The following is a 24,158-nucleotide window of genomic DNA, read 5'->3' as shown; positions in this document are numbered from 1 at the left end:
ACCCAACTTCTTAACTAAACTGGACCTCAAAGCGACCTATTTTTTAACAATCTGTTACAGTTGTACCCTTTTCAACCCATTACATTCTTCATCTCAGTTCTCAGTTATATATGAACAGCAAAACAATGAACTGACAATCAAACACGAACCAAACACACACCACAACATGTCTCTTAGACAGTTACAATAACGATAGAGAAAGCTCACACTGTTAACTGACACGATTGGTTGTTTAGATTTGTGACATATTAAACCCTGGAAGTCGGAGTTTGTGTTTTTGTCATCAGCGAACTTCAGCATCAAGGCAGAGTTGCTCGTCTGTTGCATTTTACCTGCTTATTTGGCTCTTCTAGCACATAAAAACACCACGTGGACATGTTGGCAAGGTAAAAACTTCATTTTTCAATACATTCATGTTTGGCATTAAATTACTGTCGTCTGCTTTCTGAACTTACACCAGACTTTGGGCAAACGTATTGTTCTTATTCCACACTCGAGGCACTGAATTTGCAAATTCCCAAAAAGAAAGCACAAAAAAAACAGCACTTAAAAACAATTTTATCCTGCCTCTGACTAGAAGAAGAATAAATAAATAGCTGGAGCAACCAAGTCTTTTTTTAAATAACAGATATTGTCCATAATGACTCCACTGGAAGACTCACCTGCTTTGTCTGAACTTGGCCACACTGGTACATAAGAACTGTCTTTTGTTTGGAGCTTTAGCGTCCCTTTAGGAAGCTGTCTATCAAACGGTCTCCTCTGTCAGAAAGCCAGTAACCCGCCATGGCTGCCAGCGCCCCCATGAACACAGACGTATAGACCATGTCTCCCTTTGCTGCGAGCGTGGCCAGAGCACAAAGCACCACCCCAAAGAACATCTGCTGCAGCACCTCCACCTCCTCGTCCTGGATGTCCTCGAACAGGCCTTTCTCCTGGACGACTGCGGCGAGAGGAGAAAAGAAGAGTCAGCTCATGTGTTTGTTTAAACGTGCATCGTCAGAATTAGAAGCCACTCACTCGGCTGCTGCTTCTTCACACAAACTCTGTCCTTGCGGATGAATCCTTCGGCGCAGTCACAGCGGAAAGAGCCTTCGGTGTTGGCGCAAATCTCATCCAGACCGTGACAGGCAAGTATGCGGTCACTGCATTCATCTACATCTGAGCAAGACAAAGGCATTGCAATAAATCTCACTGAACGCTCGTAGGTATCGGCTGCAAAACATCCCCTTATTTTTGTAATTACCCAAACACTTGGACCCTGTCAGTCGGTAGCCTGAGGCACATTTCCTGCAGCGAGCCGGTCCACTACCCATGCAGCCCGCACAGGCCGCATCACAACCTGAGAACAGAGGGGACATGCATTGTTCCTCATGTACAGACAGACTTCTCTTCAAGACTCAAGCTACGATGCTAACATGCCCATATGGTGCTTTCTATATGTCATATTCCCAAAGCACTGACCTCTGCACTCAAAGGATCCTTCTGTGTTAAAGCAGTAACTGTTTGGGAGGCAGCGACCCAGCTCGGTGCCACACTCATCAACATCTAAAACACATCCAAACACATACATTTACTGCTTTATGTCAGGCACATATATATCCATATGATGCTTCCCAGACTCTTCCATGAAGCTCTGCATACAGTACCTACACAGGTGTTTCCATGTAGCGTCCATCCAGCTCTGCATTCCTCACACTGGTCACTTTCCGGTCCTGAACACTTCCTGCAGGCATCTGGACAGCTGTGCACCTGAACAGCCAACGCGCTCCACAGCCAAACAGCCAGCAGCAGCAGCAGGCTACCGTGAAGCCTCTTCACTCCCATCTGGCCGGAAGATAAAGCTGTCTGTCTCCTCCAAAAGATCATGCCTTTGTTAAATGATGCTTGGAAGTGGGGATTATTCAGAACTGAGCACAGACTGCTGGCAAAATAAGTACACAAGGGACGAGGAAAAAAGCTTTACCAGTGGGACTATCTAAAAACTTTGTTTAGTAAATCTGTTAAAGAGGCCCTCCGGTAGAAAACTGCTTCTTTTTTATTCTTTCGACATGTTTATAGGATGTTTTTTAAACGCTGGAAGACACTTCATGAGTGAGGTAAGTGGTCAACGTCAGGTTTGATCATTTCCACCTTGAAACTGCAGTTTACTGATGACAGTCACAAAAGCAGGGATTCAGACTTCCAGGGTTTAAACCTGAAGAACTAATCCTTCCACCTGGCAACGTGGGGCCTTCTCTGTCATTAGTCCCTACGGTGGCCGACGATGGAGGAAAATGACGTGCAAACGAGCTGCATATACACGACCGCGTTGCATAAACAGAACCGAGCTGCACATCCAGTCACACAACAGAACAGGCCTCTAGGGGCAGTAGTGAGCTCTTCACCTGAGAGGCAGACAAAGGTGCTCGAGACAAGTTAGCTGAGGGAAACGCTGCATGAAAAGGTGTGTATTCTCTGGTCTCCATGGATAAACATAAATAACAGAGAGAACACAGGGTGATGGTAGTAAATCACCACCTCAGCACCCATAGAGTCACAGTGACTGGAAAGCTAAAGACTTAAGAACTGCCCCGAGAGGCCCGGGGCACTTCTGTTGTGTGACTGGATGTGCAGCGTTTTCTTTTTGTACATGCACGTCATTTAATCTTCTTTAGAAACCATTTTTTTCCCGCTCACACATCTGATTCACAAGTTGCCGTAGTGTAGGGTAGAGTAGTTTTACAGTGTTTGAGCAGAGCTGCAGGTGAGCTGCTGTGCTCGAGCTGCAGTGAGCGATAGAGGGGTGGGTGGAGAGAGAGGCAAGACAATGCAGGGAGCAGCTGTGTCGAGATACAACAGAGACACTCTAGGAAAGGAAAGGGTTTTCTTATTCTCTGTCTCTTAGATAGCTGACATCTAGCTGCTGCAACGTGCAAATGTTCCCGGTTAGAGATCAATAAAGGTTGTTTCTAAACTTTGATTCATAGAGATGGGTTTTTAGAAGTTTAGTGAATGAGGAGTTGACAAACAGCTGAAGTTTTTGTTCATCAAGTATAGGTTTACAAAGACTAGTTTGACTGTAGAAGGAGGCCATTCTGTCACTTCATTTGCATATTTCTTTTTCATTCTCTTATACAATCAATCAAGTGCCGTGCCAATCAGCGCAGGCGATCGTTTCCCTCCATCTGATCCGATCTTTTGCTTTCTGAATTGCCACTGTTGCCCGTTCCATGTCAGTCCGTCTGTCATGTTCATTCTCCGTCTGCCTCGTCCTCTCTTCCCATTAATGTGTCCGGTTGTGTTAACATATTCCAGGGTCTATTTCCTTATGATGTGTCCAAAAAAACTGCTGCTTGCCGTTTCCTGGGTTTGTTCAATATAATTTGTGTTTAGTAATTTTAAAACATCTTCATTGCTTATTCTGTCCATATGAGATACATGTAGCATGACATAAGTTGTATAGAAGAGCTCATGATATATAATCATGTATAATCAAGCAATGTAAATTAAAGCTTGTTCTTCCTGATTGTTCAAGTTCTCGGATACAATATTTTTTTCCACTCCTCAGCTCTGGAAAACTGCAGTCGTAGCTTTCAGCCTCATAACATGATTATAACAGATACACATCAGAGTATTTTTAAATACAATATGACACAAGGGCTTTTATTACCCTTCTCACTTTAACGTTGGTAGATTCTTGAAACAATAGTTAACATTTGGGAAATTTCTCACTTTCTCGCTGCGTGGCTCATGAGAATCACTCGTATGTCTGTATCCTTAACATCACAACACAGCCAGCAGCCAGTTAACTCAGTATTAAGACTGGAAATGCAGAAAGAGCTCGTCTGGCGGTCTCTGCAGGTAACAAAACCCATCTACCAGCACCAGCTTCTCATTTGTTTGCACCCAGTCTAGAAATATTCCTGCACAACTGCCTTGCAAAACCACAACTTGCTATTTTTACAATAAATGTTTGTATCATTCAAATAAACGACTCATAAGGCACAACTCGGTGAGCATTCAAGTGAGGTGAAGCTAACCAGCAGCTGGTTGTAGCTTCATGTTTTACAGATCGACATGAAACGGGTTTCATCTTTCAGCAAAAAAAAGGAAGAACAAGAACATTTCTCAATCTGTCAAATTATTCCCTTTAAAGCACTTATAGGTGTAGACTGAGATCCTCAGATCTACATGATTATAGACGACTTCACCTTATTTCAAGTCAAGTCATAGTTATTTATATGGCACATTAAAAACAAGAGCTGTTTGTTCCAGCTTCAGTTTAGGCTAATTAATAAGTAAAACAGCTCTAATTGGGGTTTTTGTGTTTGTTTTTTTGCTTCTTTTTTTTTAAGTGCCATGTCTTGTGAAATTAGACTATGATATTCATTTTATTCTGCTTTTACTTGAAGTATGCATGTATTTATTTATTCTATCTATTAGCTGTATTGTTCCTGGTTGTGTCTGCTTGTGTTGGCTGCAGAAAAATTTGCCACGCCTGGGGCAATAAAGCTAATCTTGATCTTGAGCCAAAGTGCTTTGCAGTAGAAAAATACCATTGATGTAATCTACATATTAAAGTTAAGACCCTCTATTTCAGATGACAGGTATATAATTTTATTATTTATCTCACAGCAACAACTGATGCAGAATATATAATTAAAATTAGCTCATTAAAATGCTGCCTAATATTATAATAGAGGCCTTCTTTCATTCTGAATACCTCTGAAGCACATTTTTACAACATTACTTGTACCTTTGAGCTGACTTCCACCAGTAACACAGAACTTTTTCATTATGGCCAAGAGTCTGTCAGCAGTTCCTGGTGCAGACCTCCAACATGTGAGCCACTTTCTGAGGGTTCGAGTTTCACACTGAAACACCAACTCCAAGCAAAACTGACCCCACAGCAGTCAACAAGCACCAAAACGGACCTGACCATGAAGCGTTTGTTTTATTACCTCCGTGCTGCTCGACCGTGACCTGAACCGCGTCCTCCTGTGAAGTTTAAACGCGCTGAATTCAGCCGAGACGCACTTGACACATTCGCAGGTGTTTGATTTCAGCCTGGAACGTCCCGAGCGGGCGGAGGCGCGTGTTAACCTGTGAGCACCGCCCTTCCGGGATGAAGTCGTACACTCAACAAGCGCCTCGGTGCGTCTTTAAACTGACATCACGTTGCACCAATAGGAGCCGCCGTCTTTCACAGCCAATCACAAGCCGACAACCGCGGCACATTTATTTATAGCCGGATGAGGATGAGTTGATATAATTAGTCTGCTGGAGGGTGAGAATAAATAACATATTAATCCATTCATTGATAATAATATATTTTAGGTTTTTAATATAAATCCAATGAAAGGACCAAAACAAACAATGAATCCGTCATAATCTGAGTTGTGAAAGCCGGATGCAGTTTATTATTTGAAACCACAGGCCTCCATTGTTGTCAGACTCACATCAATGAGCCACAGTGTTTTTCCTTCATTACAATGAACACAGTCACTGCGTTTTATTGTTTCCTGCTGCAGTAAATATTCACGACAGTGGCTGGAGATAGTCCAAAACAAAGTCCTCTTTTAGTATTGGGGGCTAATAATTGCAACGCCCAGCTGCTTCGGGAAAATATTTTACATATTATAAGCAAACAAACAATTTTTTTTTTTTTTTTGAAAATGTGTCAGCTTCACAGTCTCAGATGAACGTGTTCTTCATGAGCACAGAGCAACTATAATGTTTGTCATGACTCCAAGACGTTGTCTCTACGTTTATATCCACTCCAAGATATTCCACAGTGATGCTTTGTGCTGGGGTGGTTAGCCTTGCAGGTAGAAGATCCTCGGTTTAGTACGCCCGGCATCTTTCTGCGTGGAGCTTCCATGTTCTCCCCCATGCAGCGTGGGTCCAGAACATGCTGGTGACCTGTCCAGGGTGTCCCTTGCCTTTGTCCTGAGTCGGCTGGGATAGACTCCAGCCCCCCCCCCCCCCAGTGAGGATTAAGTGGTGTATAGATAATGGATGCTTTGTGCTGGTCTGGTCCCTCTTTAGTCCTTAGTACAGAGTTCCTCCATCAGAGGTGTCCCACTATCACCTCGTCCACATCCTTTGACCTGACGTCCTCTCAGCTGGCACCGCAGTTAGTTCAGCCAGGAGAGACGGAGTCTGGGAGGGGAGCTGGAACAGAGGCAGGCCCTGAAGAAGCTCTGGCAGACTCCTGTCACTGCTGTGAGTCTGTTTGGATGGTGAGTCAAATCTCACCAGAACAAAACGTTCACCGGCTCTGCCCAGCTGCTTGTCCGCTTGAATGAGGAACAGAGAGGCCGCGAACATGTCGTAGTACGGGGATTGTAGCTGTGGCGGGAGCCTGTCTTCCCCCTTCGTCTCGATGACAACTTTGCTCGAGCGGGTCCATTCCTCTGTTCTCTCCAAGGCTTTGCCATTCAGAATGAGTACAGCTCGGCTGCCCAGGCTGTTTATCTTCAGAAGCTGCGAGTGCAGCCAAGGCAGAGGCCCCAGATCACACTGCTCCTTCCTGCTCCACATGTCCACCGACACACTGAAGCCCTGGCTGCAGAGCAGGGACCAGAGCTGATGTACCGACTCTGAAACCCCATCGTCCACATCTGGGGGGCTCAGCAGCACCACATGACCCTTTCTGCCAACTGTAGAGAGGCAAAACAAGGGACTGATGTCAAAATTGTCTTGAACCATCAGGACTTAAATTTTTTTAGAAAAAGTGGACAAAACTCACGTTTCACAAATCCTCCATGGCGCCAGCTCCACACCCATTCTGCAAAAGCCAGAGAGTAACATGTAAATACACCTGAGGGCACATCGAGGTTCACCACAAGGATTGTCGGCTCCACAAATAATTGATTCCTCACACTGTACGAGGCAAATGTGACCATGAGGACATGCATATATAATGAACAATTTCTACAGTAAACAAGATTTGGTCTTTGAGTGGAATGAAAGGAGCCTTTGTGAGGAGTGCCCGAGGAAGTGGATAATGCATATTTTATCATGCATGAATTGTTCACAGATTGCACGGCAGAGAGATCAGATGCTGTGTTTTCCACGTGCTGTAGGTGTTTGTGCTTCTATTATTATATCTGACACAGTTCATGCAGAGAAAGAAAAAAAAAACTTACTCTTGACAAAGTGATGAAGGAAATAACACATGAGCATAGTCAAGCAAACCAGCAGCAGAACACCGGCAACCAGGAGACTCCAGCGCCCCCTGCTAGCTGCAAGTAGCACAAAACAAAATCCCCTTCAGAAAAAGCGTACAAGAAAAATGCATCACATAACAACCAGCATCGGCTTCTGTGACCGTAACATGTTTCACACTTACTGTCTTTAGGACAGCGCGGACCCAGCTCGTGTCCCATTCCTTTTATTTTCACCTGCATAAACGAATAAATGGAATTGTTCAGCTTCAGAAACTAAATGTGTGACTAGATATACATGAGAGGAGGAGGGTTATGAATACTTCACCTTCACACATGGGACACGCTGTAGGTTGACGTTTTCAAACACTCCTGCTTTCACCTAGGAGACACGATCATGAATGTTATTACTTTACCACTTACAATAGTGTTAGCTTAACAAAAAGAAAAGTTTTCTTTAATTGTCATGTGCGACTAATGAGCATGCTGTGCAACCAGAAGCTGCTGCAATCTACAAAACAGTTTTTCCAAAGGTACCAGTTATCTCAGGCTCAACTTTAGAAGAATGTGTGAAAAATAATGTGCAGGATGTCTGCAATATTTCAATATCCTATAATGGTTCTGGCATAAAAAACACAGGTATTTTATTCATTGCAAACATTCAATAGCTTCAGTTAGGAGCTGGAACAAGCTGATATAGTCGTGTCAGACATTGTGGACAAAGAGGATTTTTCTGAACTGAAAGTAGTTTTTTGTTCAATTTTAGTGTTGAAATAAAAAAACTAACTAAAAAAAAAGAAGAAGAAGACTGGAAAACAGAGGCACCAGCGTTTAAGTCATTCTTACCCAGAGTCCTTCAATATTCTGCCTCCATGTGCCATTTGCCAGCTGTTGTCTGACTTCATTTTTCTGCCTGCAGCTGTTTCCCTCGTAACAGAGCTGCACTTCACCCTCCAGCCTGCAGGGGGCAGACAGGTTCCACAACAGCATTGTGCCAAAGCCTGTCTTTTCTCGGGCCATCACTGACACAAACACATTTTCCCACATGTTCTTCTGGAAGACGTGTTGAAAATCTGGAACAGACACAAAGCGAATCGTAACATCTTCACATTAGAGTTAAACCAAAACCGTCACCGGTGCACCGGACAGAGAGATAACGATGCCAATTAAACAAAAGAGATTAAAAATGGTCACCTGTTCGCTTGAAGGGGCACTGCACAGAGCGAGCAGACCTCTGGCCATCCTCATTCCACGCCTGCCGCACATTAAAACACATAAAGCAGTAAGTCAGATAAGCCCAGATAAGACACAGGGTATATATGTATGTATAAGTGATGGTACCTGGAGACACATGCAGGGAGCCACAGCCTGCAGAGGGATGGTCCTCCTGCTCCAGCTCTGTAAAGCAACACATCATAGCTTTAATGAGAGAAAGAACAACCAACACTAAGCCGAGGTGCTGTAGGAGCTTTTGTCTGCTGGAGGACTTTCATTTCATGTTTCTCCATCAGAGGTTTTACTACATTTACTGAACTACAAAGTGACCTCGTTACAGGTGCAGCTCTTACATGGACAGACTAATGAGCTGTTATGCAGATCTCTAGGATCTAGGAAATTTGGGTCTGTTTCCAACATCACAGGGGGCTGTTAGGAAACTTTTCCCGTTGGGTTTTCGTTCCTACCTGCATAAACCTTTGGGGCTCACGCTCTGTTGCTTGATCTATGTTGTACTGATTTGTATTTCATTTACTGCTCTTTGTGTATTGCAGTGCATTGGAGAATGTTATCTTTGAACAGTTGTATTGAAGGATGGAGGGTCGGTTCTGTGGTGCTCTCTTACTGACATTTTGAGTTTGTAATTTTCCCTTTAGATTTAATGTTATAACGATCAAAAAGGAGGCGTTTGTGAAGGAAAAATGACTTTGCTCTCCCTGTAGTTAAGCCTCTGAAGATGATATACACCTTTTATCCCTTAAACTTTTCCTGACCTCCCCAAATGGATATCGTATGACATCAGGCTATAAAACCTAAAATAGATATACCAGTCTACAAATCTTCTTCTATAGGACCTTGTACATGTGTTGTAGGAGGACAGCAAGGCACTCCCTGTGCTGAGGTGCCGAGCTATCTTCTTGTTTTCTCTTCCATCCATAAATCTAGATATGATTTCCCACTAAAGGTCTAAGCTACGAGAGAATCCTCAAAACTGATGCTGGCATTGCACCTGAAGTGCTGCTCCGACTGTCTGGTCTTCTGATATCAGTAAACCTTATTCCAACCTCTGAGTCTGGTGTGTCTCTCTGTGTTGGTTTCCTCATCTTCCTACTTCCTTACTTTGCAAGTCAGGATTTTACCGATTTATAACATACAATGCACTGCTATAGACAAAAGTCTGACATTTTGGAAGACGTACTGATCAGAACTATAAATGCAACCTGTGCGGTTTTATTCATTTCTATCCAATCTTTTGTTAGTTGTCAACACATGGCTTCTCTGTGACAGAACGGATGTCATCAAACAACCACACGATACTGGAGATGCTGACGGGCTGATGGAGAGCTGGGTCACACATGAGAAATCATAAGTCATTAATGAATCACACATTTGCGACTAATAGAGCTAATGAGGTTGTGAATTGAACACATCCATCCAGAGCATCTCGTGGCGGATTGTTTGTCCTACCCTGCTGTCTGAAACAACTTCTTAGATGACAAATGGTGGAGGTGTAGACATTCAGCTGCCTCACTACAACCTAAACTGACAACCAGCATCCACCCCGCCAACTGTTGTTGTCGTCTGTGGCGTCGAGTCATTTGAATAAAGCTGCACAGTCACCGGTCAAAGGAGTTTCTGTGTATTGGTCATGTTAGAATTAAGTATGTTTCGAGCTATTATGTATTCTGAATCTGTATTTTGCACTGAGCCTATGATTCTGTTTCATGTTTTCCTGCTGAGAACAGCATATGTCCTTGAAGATAATATGGCCGGTGATAACCGGTTCACACACTTGGAGGCAGCAGAAACTCTTCTTTTCTACTAGATACGATTGTTACTTTAGCTACACGCCGTACCAACAACATCCACACGTTGCTTACCAAAAATGTCAAGGACGTGGACAGAGCACAGAAGGATGCCTGTCCACGCCATTGGTAACTGGCCAATTAAATCTTATCTATGTTGGGGGCAGGCCCAGCCCAAGAAGATATCTGTAACCTGGAGCCGAACACACTCAGTTCAGCTGGACATGAGGTTCCTCTCTGTCTCTCTGAATTCCAGCGCTGCCTCACTTTACCTGTGACTGAAATAAATAAATTATACAACTGAGAACTGAAGATTTCTCCGGCTTGTTCTTGGTCTTCCAACTAAAGAATCGGGTCTAACAGTCACCAGGTCTGATCTTTGTCCTTTAAAGCCACACCTGACTCGAGAGTCAGCGGAAGGATTTGTCACCAGGTGAGCAGTTCAAAAACATGTTGTAAACAAGTGGCGGCATTTTACAATAGCAATGAGATTTTAAACTTGTCTGAGGAAGGAAGATCATTTGCATGCTGCGTTTATAGTTTGTTTAGTGTCATCAACATCTGATAACACCCACTTAGCTTAGCTTAGCATTAGGCCTTGAAACAGGGAGAAACAGCCTGACTTTCTCTGAAGACAACAACCTAGCAGATGATTTCAGGCCCTGGTAAACAAATCAGTTTTTGCACAGATTCAACTAACACAAGGTGATAATCTTACTGAGCTGCTGGTAGGTGGATTGTTACTCTGCACATATATGAAAACAGTTGTTGTCTTCTTTTACGCTAACTAAATCAGTTATGTTAGGATTAGGTCCGAAAATAAATACATGAAATGAAATAACATTCCAACAAGAGCTATTCTGCACAAATAGTACTTTCACTTTTGATATTTAAGTACACTGTGCTGATAACACACACAGCTTGTACTTTGGAACATTTTGACTTTTACTTGAAATGGTGGTTTTGCTTCTTTTAAAATAAAGAACACGAATACTGTAACAGCCATCAGATTTTGGCTCTGACTGCACTCACCTGACATTTCCCATCCTGCTCATACTGGATGCACATTGAAGGGAGGGTCTTATTCCTGTCCTCAAACTGCAGCTCCACCTGGTCCAGCTCCTGGTTTATGACACTGCTGACTGCAGGTACTGAAAACAGGAAAAGAAAACACTGTTTATTTCCCTACAGACAATAAAAATGCCAAATGGCACAAAGTAAACGGGTGCTGTGGTTTTTACCGAGGCACTTTGGCACACGTCTCCGCAGCTCCTGGGAGCAAACTGAAAGCAAACAGACATATGTGTCACTGCTGCCAGCATGCATGTAGAAGTGTGTTCAATATGAACTTTGCAGTACAAAACGAACCAACAAAAAGATTTACCTTTTTCTAGAGAGGGAGCAACAACTTTCTTCCTTTGACGTGTCTGTTTAAATGAATAAACATCCACTTGATTGCCGAAGTGAAACCCATCTGGCTTAGTGATCACCAAGGACACCTACAGACACATGCAGAGTTCATGAGACAAGGTTCCTGGAAGTGAGCGCACAATACATTCTTAATGACAGTCCAGGAATTCACAGTACCTTTGCCAGGTTTTGCTGAACGAGAGCTGTATGATTAACCGTAAACTCCACCTTCTTGCATGTGGGCATGGTTGCGGCTGTACTGTAACACAATGTCGCTGACGCTGTTGCAACACAGAAAGCACAGCAGAGATAAGGCTGAGAATGGACTGAAACAACAATAAAAGTCTATCAGAAGAGCACCTAAAACTCATCACCTCACTTCACCAATAAGACCAGTAGCTTTTCATATTTTATCCCATTTACTGCTGAATTTCCTCTGTTTTGTCCTAAACATAGCCCCTACATTTGAGTCCATTATCATGAGTCGACTGATGATTTCCAAAATGATCTATAGGTTACATTTTTTCTGTGCTTTTACCAGAATGATGACAAGGGAAAAGTACAGCGACCGTTTACACAAATGCACCAAACTGCCGGTGATTATACATTAATCCTCGCTACAGCTCAGCCAGTGTTTGTTCACTCATTCTTCCAGTAATGACATGTAATGGTGAGCAGCCCTCAACACGCTCCTCAACAGTTTTCTGTCAAAACTTGGACGGCTTTCAAATCAGCCTCCGCTTCTGTCAGAAGACAGAGGAGGAGCAGATGTGTTGTGGCTGCCATACAAGCAAGGTAGCAATTCTACACGTTGGTTTTTTTCACGTCACACTGAATTAAAGTGAAACTATGGATTGGATGGTGGACTTAACATACCTTTTGGACTCCCCGTCTCCTCCCTGTAATCCTCCTCATCGGACTCAGAGCTTCCTTCATCCTCTGAACCCTTATCCGGTTGGATGGAAAGCTCTGCGTCTATCTCCAGACATAATGTGCAGGTTTTTCTGTTCTTACAGCAGAGCTTGAAATACGGCTTTAGGGTCTGAACATGCACTGTGTTCTCTGCTGCCATGAGAAACATCTCATCCCTGACGGTGCAATCAGAGAGGCCCTTAAAGGAGGCAAAGATCGAGAGGGAAGATCATTTCACATCATACTGAATGAGTCTGGGACTATATAAAAACACTGTACATACAACAGTCCTGTAATAAGCTGGCTGGTGGCCACTGTCTACATCTGAGAACATTAAACTCAATCAGCAAAGAAGGAAATTAAAACGTCAAGGCAAGGAAATTAAAGGTGTAATCTTTCAACAAACGCTGTATGCGATGTAGGAAATATCTTCTTCAGTGTATCCAAGCTGTGTACTGTACCTGCGAGCAAATAACTTCAGGCCTGCCATGTTCAGAGGTCTCCAAAACGCAGGCTGACAAGTGTAGAGTCAATAAAATGAACCAGATAAGGCATCCAGGAAGAAACATTCTGCTTCAATGGCACCGTAGAAGTCCTACAGCATTTTTCTGCGCATATCTTTCGCCAGGAACAACATGAAGACCTTGTTATGCGAGTGCTCTGTCTTTCTCCTCATCATCTCTGGTTGAAGATTAACTGTTGACGTTATCTTGACATGTTATCTTGATTGGAAGCCAGGTGACTGTGAGGGCAGAGCTGTGGATGTCCGCTGGGTTTCACATTTGTTTGTGGCCTGGTTGAAGAAGAAAAAAATTAATGAGTTGAATACAAACTAGTGGCCCTGTGAGAGACTGGGGACCCGTCCAGGGTGTCCCCTGCCTTCACCCTGAGTCAGCTGGGATAGACTTCAGCCCTCCCACGACCCTAGTGAGGATTAATCGGTGATCCAACAGTTTCAAACTAACTTTGTTATTTGTCAAGTTAACAAATCCCTTAATAGGCCGGCGGCATTAGCTGATAACTTAGTTCTTTAATCGCAGTCAAGCATTAAACATGTAAACGACATAATATAATATACAAGTATGTCAATGTAACAAATGAAGTTGTACCAAGTTAAGCAAGTGATCTTATAGAAATACCATCTTGGTTACTTACTGCGTGTGTTTCCGCTGAATACTCCACTCCTTGACAAAGTCGCCCTCAAGTACATGATTCATGAGAAAGTTGCACCACACCGCACGTCACTGTCCTGACTCAGTAAATCCCTCCCTCCTTCACTCCTTCCCTCCCCTGCTCTCTCTCTCTCTCTGTTTGTCTCACATCAAATTAACACAATCTTCCTCCCCTGAAGTCCTCATTACAGCCCAGCCAACCACACGGGTCCAAGTCCACGGTTGCTTTTAAATCAAAACTAGGCTTCGTCTCTGGGTTCAAGCGTCTCCACACAGAGCCTTGTTTTAACTCTTCATAGCTGCTTTTGAGGGCAACAATTAGTTTCTTGTGATATGGATCGAGCAGAGATTCCTCCGCTCGCAGTTCTCCGTAAACTGCGCCTTGACAAACAAGTTTATCGCCTCCTCTCATAAGTGTGCCTGCACCTTTGACCCACACGAATAATGCAATGAACTGGATATCCTCACACGCCTCACACAGCAGCTCAACTGGTCTGACCGCATAATGTAAAAACACGAAACCACGTCGGCCTCCTGTCAAATATGTTCACACCGAGGTAAAAACACAACACTGTGTTCTTTGTGAAACGATGTGGCGGAGTCACGATGTTACATCACAGGTGGACAGGTTGTTTACTGAAGAGCCATTGTGTGGCACTGAAGTCTTTAAGGTTGTTTTTTTTTACTTTGCAAAGTTTTACACTCAAGATTAAGTTAAGATTCATCAACCAGTGAATAAGCAGCAAGTGAAGCAGAACCAGCACCACCTACTCAGTCCAGCTTTCCTGCATACCACCACCGTTCACTGAAGTTCTGGAACGTTTCATTTGTCTTTTCCGACATTGTGCCACCACCGGTAAAGAATCTGAATAGCTTTGTTTATCAGCAGATGTTTGTTCTTTTTAGTTCTCCGTGGCTGATTTTTAGAAGAAGAAGCTTTACTGTCATTGTACGGTAAATACAATGAAATTCCATTTGGCATCATGTTTGTAGGGCTGTAAGGTGGAGCGGTGGTTAGCACTGTTGCCTCGCAGCAGGAAGGTCGCCGGTTCGCGTCACGGGATCTTTCTGCGTGGAGTTTGCATGTTCTCCCTGTGCAGAGGGTTCTCCGGCTTCCTCCCACAGTCCAGAAACATGCTGAGGTTAATTAGTGATTGTAAATTGTCCGTGGGTGTGAATGTGAGTGTGCTTGGTTGTCTGTCTCTAAGTGTAGCCCTGTGATAGACTGGTTACCTGTCCAGGGTGTCCCCTGCCTTCACCCTGAGTCAGCTGGGATAGACTCCAGCCCCCCATGACCCTAGTGAGGATTAAGCGGTGTATAGATGATGGATGGATGATCTTTGTCGCAGCTAATATGGTCTAAGAAACATTTATAAATAATAAAATAAATACTCTATTAGAAGTGCCAAAGAGCATTTGTTAGGTAGTAGCGTGTGTGTGTGCGGTTGTGCGTGTGTGCGTGTGTGTGTGTGTGTGTGTGTTTTCTGCAGCAGTCTCTTCACAGCCACATTTAAACGCACATTTAAACACACACTTGACCTCTTGGTGTGCTAATGCAAACACTGGAGAAACATTCCACTGCTTTCACTTTCGGTCTTCGTCATAAAAAAACCAAATGTATGCAGGGTAACGTATTAGTTTGGACGCATTTATTACTAGAATGCAAAGTCCAGACTCTGGCGGTGCGCTTTAGGGCTCGACACCTGTAACAGTCATGTGCTGCTTGACCTTGAGTTGTGTGAGCTTTATACACTATACCTCAGAGCAGAGCATTATCACTGCAAAGTGTGTAGATGTGAGCGTGTCATTTGCTTTAAAACACACAATTTTAACCTTTCAACTGCATTCAAACAATAAATATATTCAGTTTAGTTCTCGTCATTGTTGCTTTTTTTAAAACTCAGCCTTCATTTATAGTGAAGCTAAGCAAGAAAATAAAGGACGGAGGCGCACAAATAAGAAACTTGGGTAAAAATAAAAATATTAACAGAAAATTAGTGAAATCATAAAAATGCTGGGAACTGTTAGAGCGTTTAAATTTAAAAACATAAATAGACAAAAGATGAGCTGGAGGTAACATGAGATAGATTTAAAAACCCACATTGCCTTCAGGATAAAAACGAGTCAGGCTTAGATTGTTTTGCACATTGCAGATGCAAAGTGGCTAAAGTGACTTTTTCGAGCTGAGTAAGGACAGCCGGCACTATTTGAGTGTGTTTGGTAAGAAATCACATTAAAAGATAGCAGTGAGATAACACAAGGGGGTAAAAAACACAGTAATAAATAAAAGGCCCAGCATCTATCATGTGTTACAGAGAGAGACGACCGCCCAAAGTGAGCATACAGCTCACATTAACGAGGATTATTATTACCACCAGTAGTAAATCTGAGTGTAGCGTGATGATCAGCGTCAAGGGGCTTAAAGGTTCAGACCATTACGGAAGATCAGTCGATGCCACGCAGTTCTGTTTTCTGAACAATTAATCAACTTCGTATGAGACAGCTGAAGATCTGGGATGTTCTTTATTTGTTTTCCATGAAGTTTAGGTATTTTCCTTCATTTTCTTTTTGCATGAAAGACTTTCAGATTCTTGGCTCCCAGTTAAAGTTGTGCAACAAAGAAATCATCCGGGCGTCTCTGCAGGGCAGACTCAGCAGACATGAGCCAGCAGTTCATTGTTATGGGAAACACAATACCGTAGTCAACAGCAGCGGCGCTACAAAAGAGAGACAAAAAGAAAAAAACAAGAAAAATGATGTCGCTTTGTGTGGTGGAGTAATAGCAGCGCTCTTACTTTCTTTGTGCCAAAAAAAATAAATTATGAAAATAGCAACACAAAGGATGTAAATGTACCTGGTGGCATCGATCTCCTGCTCCTTGATCTTCAGTTTTGTGAGGGAAACTTGCTGCACCTCCTTATAAGCTGCTGGCGTTAGAGCTGCACACAATCAAACATTAAAGCAAAGCCTGACTCTGAGTTCTGGCACTTTAAGGAACACAGCACAGAAAATGTGTCTCTTTAATGTGAGGTTTTTTTTTTCTACAGCTGGGTGCAAACATCAATGCAACTAATGGTGTACCTGGTGTTAAATCACACAAGCAAATGCAGGACACTGACACACTGAGCCTTTACACCCACCTAAAAGTCCCTCCGTGTCGGTGGCATTCGGCTTCTGTCTTATAACCGGCCAAAGGAATTCGTCGCCATTCTTATTGTGAATCAACAGGATCAGGCGCACGTCTCCAGCTGCAACATCGATCTCCTTGTCTCGCCGAATCACCACCATGCTGGAAAAAAAAAATGCAGCTTAACGTTCTGAAGACTCAAATGACTGCAGTCCTGCTCAGTTTGAAGACGTGAAAAGCTGAACACCTGAATACAATCATGAGACTGAAGAGTTTTTATCATTCAACATGATTAGAATCAGCAGCGCGGTGGTACTATTAGTGGGCAGGAGCTCTGCTGTAGCTGCAAATATCAATTTATGGTTGTTTAAAATAGGAAATTCATGACAAATTCTGCATGTCTGTGCCGTGTTTTTTGTACAAATCTGTGCCTTCGGTGCCCTGATTTGTGGCCTAATGTCACACCAGAGCCAAAAAAAGTCAGAAAACATGCTTTTGTGTCTTCGTGTCAAGAGTTAGACGAGAAGCGTGATGCCACTGTCATCTTGTGAAGTTCACTTTTTCACCTTCTTCCTGAGACACTGATACCACGCTCATGTCTTTATGTAGAGAACCTATAACCTAACACAAAGCTTGGTTTAGCTTCAGGAGAAGATGGCAGCGTTGTTCGGTTCAAGGGTAACAAAATGAGAACCTTTTCAACCCATTCATTAACATCTTGTCCAATTCATCAGCACTAAAACCTAAATGTAAAAACAACAAATTGATGTTTGTCGACTGTGAGGTCCAAGCTTATTTCTTTGTAAACCTCAGGTCCAGTATGTTTGTACGCTGCATCTGTTTTGACAACATAATGAATAATTGCATTTCTTACATCATCAAGCTGTTGCTGATGTGAGCTTCAGCCACACATCTGCAAACAGAGCCATCGTAGTGTAATTCCAGACCAATGCAATGCAAAGTCACCTTCCAACCGTGATGGGATCCTGTCCAGTGTGCTGTGTTACCGTCTGTCCCTCCCGCACAGTGACTCCTGTGGTGGTAACCTCAACATGCTGATCGGCAGTGAAGTGGATGACAATCTTTGTGAAGCCCCCGTTTGTGATTGAATCAAGCTCACCGTTCACTTGCAGCTCTAGTACAAAAGAGACCACATGCTGCTCAGCACCATGCCACAGACTGAGCGGATAAATGTGGAAACTATGACACATTGAGAGCAAAATAGAAGAATAAGTTGACTAAGCAGAATAAGAGGGAAGACAATGAGGAGGAACATTACTGACCCCTGCTGGGATGGTGGAGCAGCTTGAGGAGGGCAGCTCCCTTAATGTCGAAGCACAGCGGAGGAGACCGACTCTCAGTTTTAAGCAAAAATCTGTGCAAAAGAGGCGCTGAAGACATGGAGACACAGAGAGTTACACAGCAGATGGAAAGAAAACTCAGCTGAAAATCAACAGCTCGACACCATTTTACTAAACTACGGCTGTTTTGTAGCAGGTTTGATGTTCTCCAGTCTCAACTTTGAGCATTTGTGGATGAAATTATCTTAGCTTACAGATACTAAACACTGATGGAATTGTCCCAATGATGGTGCACGACTGCCTGAAAAAGTTGGAATAGGACTATATATGTCATTTAAATACTGACAGAGCATATGCTGTACATTTCCTTTGTATGTTGTTTGGTGTACCACAAATGACATTTATTCAATACTGTACCAGCGGTAGTAGCGGCAACAGGACTCGCACTAGTAGCATGTTGAGTAATTCGTTTTGGAAGTTCTGTAAATACATTTATACAAAGCCAGTTAGAAGTCACATACACTGATATCACAAAGCTTTGAGGGATATTTAAAGAACATGCATGTCCTGATACCCATCCCCAGCTTGCAAACAAAATACTAAATGCACGTTGTTTTAATTCTCAGCTGCCTTATCACCTTGAGAAATATATTTTATTTTAAAACATTTTTGTTTGTAAAATTTGTGCTTAATGCCTTTTTTGTGTCTATATTTAATTTTTTTCGGTGAAGGAGCATCTTATTTACTGGAACTTTTAATCATTGTCCAACAAACAAATTCTTTACTGCAATCTCGACAACTCATCTGAATGTTTTGACTGACAAATGCATAAAGTTAAAACAAATTAACATATAACTAATTAGCTTTCACAATGTGCGCTATGACATAGATGTAGGCAAGTTATAACTGTTTCTTCAAGTATTAGAAGGACAGATGTAGAGAACTGTCCAGTTTCTTATTACATGAATGTGGATGGTCAGTGCCAAAATTGCAGATGTAGAAGGACGGTTCACAACAAACACAAAAAAAGACATTTACTTGGTCTCCTGGTAGGTCTTACTGGAGCGTGCGCAGGAACTTTAAAAAAAACAAAACAGTAAAACGTAACAATTAACATCTCATTTTCCATAAGAATCTACAATTATTTAGCAGTGCCGGAAACAATCATCTTCAAATACTATATATTACACATTTGTAGTCACTGCAGTGCATGTCAGTATTAAAACAAAGAAATAAAATTGCAAGACATTTATCTTGCAATTATTAGTAAAATACCCTATATAGTATAAGAGAATTTTATTTGAATTGTGGGAAGAAGAATGGAGCCTATAACCCTATTCAGGACTTCCATGTTGCCATACGTAGACGGTCTTTTGGGGTCCATTGGACCACAAGAAAGAACATGTGCAAAATATTCCCTGGTATTCATTATAGACTGAATACTATGTTCAATAAATTTTCTGATTAGTTGGCATATTTTTGGTTCCAAATGCATGACAAATGTCCCTCTTTANCCCTGTTGAGAGATAATGTTGAATAAGAGACATTAGATGCTGAACTATTGATTTTGCACTGTCTTTGTTTTATTTACATTTACTTAGCTTACCAGCAACAACTCTTGGGGGACTGTGAAGAACAGTAGGATGTTGATGACTATGATGGCTCCTCCTCAGTGGTTTTTCACCTTCTTTGGGCTTATGAAGCACATCTGAGTTTTCCCCTGGAGGCTTGGTGACCACCATGGATGTAAGTGGGGTCACAAAGCTATACTGCAGTGACAGCTCCAAAGCGTCTTTCTTCACCTTGTTTTTCTCAGGTCCCGATAACTGCAGCCTGTGCCACAAATTGTTATTTAAAAGTGTCAGTTGACAGTTATCTTTTAATACTAATTTTGTATTTTCAGGTAGCCTAGAAAACTCAACGACTCTTTGAATCATCAGGGGGGGAAATGATATTCCATCTGCTGCAAGATATTAAAAGATTATTTGTGAATTTGTGGCTCTTGTTGTTCATATCACCGGCCAGTTGCCATCTATGTTTTAAAATATAGGCACAACTTGGGAAATTAATTAGAAAATATATATATANATTGTATTGTTAACTCTTGCTACATGACCTAAGTAATATTTGCTTCATTGATGCATTAATTCAATATGAAATAATTACTTGTCCTTACTTGTGAAAATCAAATTAATCAGTTTAGTCAGTTAATAATTGGGTACCAAAGGCTTTCCTCCTTAGGTTATCACTACACTGTATGCAGGAACAAGTCGGATCAGTGACAGCTCCACTTCGCTGTGTACAGGATGTAAAGCGCTTGCTATGAGCAGAAATCACATGGCCCCTTCAGAGGCATCGCAACGTCAGTGTTTTGGTGGGTGAAACTTTTTTGGTGGCATGCACGGGACTGACAGCATATTGGACAGTCATGGTCATAATGTTTTGGCTCATCAAACATAGTCATATCAGAACAGTGCAGATGTGTGATCATGTCATACCTAATGAGATTGCGACGCCATGTTCTATATCTGAGTAGAAAGATAAACATGAAATTTAGATACATTCAAGAAATATTTATAATTTGTAAACAGTTTTGCAAAGTGTTCAGGAACAGCTTCTTTGCCTCAGCTGTCACACTGGTGAATCCAGCAACCCTCCCCCGTCCATGTTCACCCTGGACTTCATACTACATATGAACTGCACTGCATGTACCTCTCATTTTCATGCCATTAACTGTTTATTTCATACTGTGCACATACTGCATTTTTGCTCCATCTTATATAGATTGTTCATACTGTTTGCAGTGTTCATGCTGCTAATCCTGTGTATATACTGCGTGTATCTCATGGCATCAGTACTGTTTACACTTCATACAGTTTATGCTACCCATACTGTTTACACTGCTCATGCCACTATTTATCACTTCATCTCTATATTCATCTATTAGTGTGTTCATAGCACTCTGTCCATACTCTTAATTCTGTTTATACTGTAACATAGTGTACATACCACACTGTAAATAATGCATTTTACTGCTGCTTTTGCACTTCTGCTTTGTTACTAAACTGCATTTTGTTGTACTTGTACTCTGCGCATTGACAATAAAGTAGAACATAATCTAATCTAACTAAAAATCTCAAACAAAATAATCCAAAAGTTTGTTGTTGTTGCCTTCTTTTGCTTAGTTAACTTCATTGTAGTTCAGAAGAATGTAGAATTACAAACATCTGGCAGGGGTGGTGGAGAGATTTTATGTACTAGGTCAAGAATTCTGTCATGTTGCTGGTCAAGGATTTTACGTGCAGCATACAGCAGATTTAGAAGCTCTTTAAAGCTCCTCAAAGTCTCTTTTCATGTATGTTCTACAAACTTCCCAATGAAAAACTGAATGTTTTCACAGGTTCTTCTGAATGACACATAAAGCAACACATAATTGTCATAGCTCTCGGGCCAATGTGGACAAATCTAGCATACTCTTTATGAGGCATCAATTCCTTTGAATAAAATATGCAGTGCAGGTGTGTACTCATGTTATACCAATAGGTGGAACCAAGCCAATGCCAAAACCTGAGTAGGAAGGTAAACCAGAAACTTTGATAATTTAAGAAATACTTATCATTTGTTAATTAGTTTACAGTATGACAGGTGTAATGACAGGTGCTAAGATTATATACATTCATAATAATTTATAAAGAGAAAACAGTCATAGTTATATGCTGTAGGTTGCATGTAAAATACAGTATCTTTAGTCATACCTGGTAACGATATGTCTAATGAAAAGAGAAAGATAAAGGATGTTGTATTAGTGCTGAATTGTATTGTAAACTGTTGCTACATGACACAAGTAATAATGGCTTCATTCATGCATTAATTCAATCCCTAATAATTACTTATCAAACTTTTGATGTGAATTTGTTCATGGAAAGCAGAGCAGTCAAGAAGATATAATTGATTCAAAAACAGATAAGAAAGGCTTATAAAATCCTGCCAAAATCACATCTGTTCTGAAATACTGTGACACTGTTAGTGTTTATCTCAGTAAACAGCAAAATACAGTTTGTGCATGCATCACAACAGAGCAACTATGTGCCATATTTCATACCTGCTCGGGAAGAAACAACACCTCCTCTTGCTCTTCCTCCTCCTCCTGCGGCTAGAAAGCAAAAGATGACAAAATGGAGTCGTGATATAGTCATGACGTTACCCTGAGATAATCATGACCCGTGTGTTTTAGAGAGGGACACTCTGAGCACTCCTTTTTGCTGATCCATAGAGGCTTTGGTTACAAATTAAACATTCAACTGACTGCATGAATTAANACCCCAAAAGTTCTGGATAGGGTTAATGTGTCTATGAATTGTAACTCTGATTTGTAGCTTGTTGTCATCTTCCACACCTTCAGCTCCTCACCTTCAGCCACATTTTTGTTTAGCGCCTGCATTCAAAATTAGACATCATGAAAACAGGTGAGAGCTTTATCAAAACTGCGTCCATCTCATCCTCACTGGTAAACAAGAACCTGAGATACTTCTTCACTTGGTTAAGCAGCTAGTTTCCAACTTTAAGGGACAATTTCAGAAGGCTCTGATGAACAACAGCTCAGGACTAACAGCATATTGGGCAGGTGCAGTGATTATGTTTTGGCTCATCAAACATAGTCATATCAGAACAGTGCAGATGTGTGCTCATGTCATACCCATTGGAAAAGTCAAGTCTTCAAATTTCGCACCTGAGTAAGAAGGTAAACATACTGTTTATAGCATTCATACTGCTAATCCTGTATACATGTATATCTATGTATCTCATAGCTATTACACTGTTACTGCCATAGTGTAAATAATGCACTTTACTGCTGCTTTTGCACTTCTGCTTTGTTACTAAACTGCATTTTGTTCTACTTGTACTCTGTGCAACGACAATAAAGTAGAACATAATCTAATCTAATCCAAAATCTCATCCAAAATAATCCCACAACATACAGCAGATTGAGAGGCTCTGGGTTGATCCTCAAAGTCTCTTTTCCTCTATATTCTATAAACTCTCTTTTGATTTGCATTCATTCATGGCAAGCAGAGCAGTCTAGAAGATATAATATTTGACTCAAAAACAAATGAGAAAGGTTTATACAATATAGCAGAAATCATGTTCTGTTCACATGTTGTTATGGTCATAATGTTTTGGCTCATCAGACACAGTCATATATCAGAACAGTGCAGATGTGTGATCATGTCATACCGACTGGGGCGTAGTCGTCATACCCCATGTCTGAGAAGAAAGGTAAACGTGACATTTAGGTACATTTAAGAAATACTTAAAATTTGTAAACAACAGTATTGCAGGCCAAAGGTTGATGATCAACTTCTTTGTTGTATCATCAGATCTGCGGCCGTATGTTTTGGACACTCGGGTGAAGAGAGGAGCAGAGCTGTCAACTGATCACCAACTGGTGGAGAGTTGGATCTGATGGCGGGGAAGGCTGTCGGACAGACCTGGTAAACCCAAATGCGTAGTGAGGGTGAACTGGGAACGTCTGGCGGAGGCCCCTGTCCGTGGGGTTTTCAATTTCCACCTCCAGACTGGGACTGGGTCTGCCCCGGGGTCTCCTCCTAGGTGGACGTGTTCGGAAGACCTCCAGAGGAAGCCTCTCCAGGAGGCATCCAAATCAGATGTCCATATCACATCAACTGGCTCCCTGGCCCCGAGCTCCCTCTGGATGTCCGAGCTCCTCACCCTATCTCTAAGGCTGAACCCAGCCACCCTGGGGAGGAAGCTCATTTCAGCTGCTTGTATCCGCGATTTTGTTCTTTCGGTCACAACCCAAAGCTCGTGACCACGGGTGAGGGTTGGGACGTATGGACATCTGATTCGGACGCCTCCGCAGAGGCTTCCTTTGGAGGTCTTCCGAACACGTCCACCTCGGAGGAGACCCTGGGCAGTCCCAGAACCCGCTGGAGGGATTATATCTCTATATTTTTCTATAATATAGCAGAAATCACATTCTGTTCACATGTTGTTACAATTGGCAATGCTAAGATTGTATAAGTTTGTAATAATTTATAAAGAGAAAA

At 42.1% G+C, this 24,158-nt stretch overlaps 3 protein-coding genes across 5 annotated transcripts in view; all 3 read right to left on the bottom strand.

Annotated features, from left to right (window-relative positions):
- Positions 1-5,193, bottom strand: part of creld1a (cysteine-rich with EGF-like domains 1a) — a 5,745-nt gene extending 552 nt beyond the window's left edge. The window contains exons 1-6 of one of the 3 annotated variants that reach the window (XR_520323.1): positions 4,941-5,193; positions 1,647-1,921; positions 1,462-1,545; positions 1,244-1,339; positions 1,018-1,158; positions 663-940 (exon numbers count right to left, since the gene is read on the bottom strand). Coding sequence is in view for 2 of the 3 variants with exons in the window: in XM_008285161.1 (XP_008283383.1) it covers positions 720-940; positions 1,018-1,158; positions 1,244-1,339; positions 1,462-1,545; positions 1,647-1,866 (762 nt within the window). In the remaining variant the exon portion in view is untranslated. Of the gene's footprint in view, positions 1-374; positions 941-1,017; positions 1,159-1,243; positions 1,340-1,461; positions 1,546-1,646; positions 1,922-4,940 lie in introns of those variants that run through there. The other 2 variants (XM_008285161.1, XM_008285171.1) reach the window with 2 other exon arrangements.
- A 726-nt stretch (positions 5,194-5,919) lies between these two features.
- On the bottom strand, positions 5,920-13,914 carry il17rc (interleukin 17 receptor C). Its single transcript, XM_008285152.1, has 15 exons — positions 13,646-13,914; positions 12,952-13,283; positions 12,455-12,689; positions 11,756-11,859; positions 11,553-11,667; positions 11,410-11,451; positions 11,201-11,319; positions 8,490-8,546; positions 8,343-8,403; positions 7,995-8,221; positions 7,477-7,530; positions 7,334-7,385; positions 7,131-7,226; positions 6,731-6,769; positions 5,920-6,641 (listed from the first exon to the last, which is right to left on the bottom strand). The coding sequence occupies exons 2-15, from the start codon at positions 13,057-13,059 to the stop codon at positions 6,067-6,069; spliced, it is 1,884 nt and encodes a 627-aa protein (XP_008283374.1). The 5' UTR covers positions 13,060-13,283; positions 13,646-13,914; the 3' UTR covers positions 5,920-6,066.
- Positions 13,915-16,166: 2,252 nt separating this feature from the next.
- LOC103360529 (inter-alpha-trypsin inhibitor heavy chain H3-like) overlaps positions 16,167-24,158 on the bottom strand; it is a 19,931-nt gene continuing 11,939 nt past the window's right edge. The window contains exons 13-20 of the mRNA XM_008286315.1: positions 19,697-19,923; positions 19,129-19,167; positions 18,508-18,570; positions 18,073-18,180; positions 17,756-17,924; positions 16,803-16,951; positions 16,517-16,601; positions 16,167-16,379 (exon numbers count right to left, since the gene is read on the bottom strand). Of these exons, the coding sequence (XP_008284537.1) occupies positions 16,265-16,379; positions 16,517-16,601; positions 16,803-16,951; positions 17,756-17,924; positions 18,073-18,180; positions 18,508-18,570; positions 19,129-19,167; positions 19,697-19,923 (955 nt within the window). The 3' untranslated portion in view covers positions 16,167-16,264. The remainder of the gene's footprint in view (positions 16,380-16,516; positions 16,602-16,802; positions 16,952-17,755; positions 17,925-18,072; positions 18,181-18,507; positions 18,571-19,128; positions 19,168-19,696; positions 19,924-24,158) is intronic.

Source organism: Stegastes partitus, unplaced genomic scaffold (assembly GCF_000690725.1).
Source record: "Stegastes partitus isolate 25-593 unplaced genomic scaffold, Stegastes_partitus-1.0.2 Scaffold10, whole genome shotgun sequence".
Lineage (NCBI taxonomy): Eukaryota > Metazoa > Chordata > Actinopteri > Pomacentridae > Stegastes > Stegastes partitus.
This window is presented reverse-complemented; position numbering and strand designations above follow the sequence as displayed.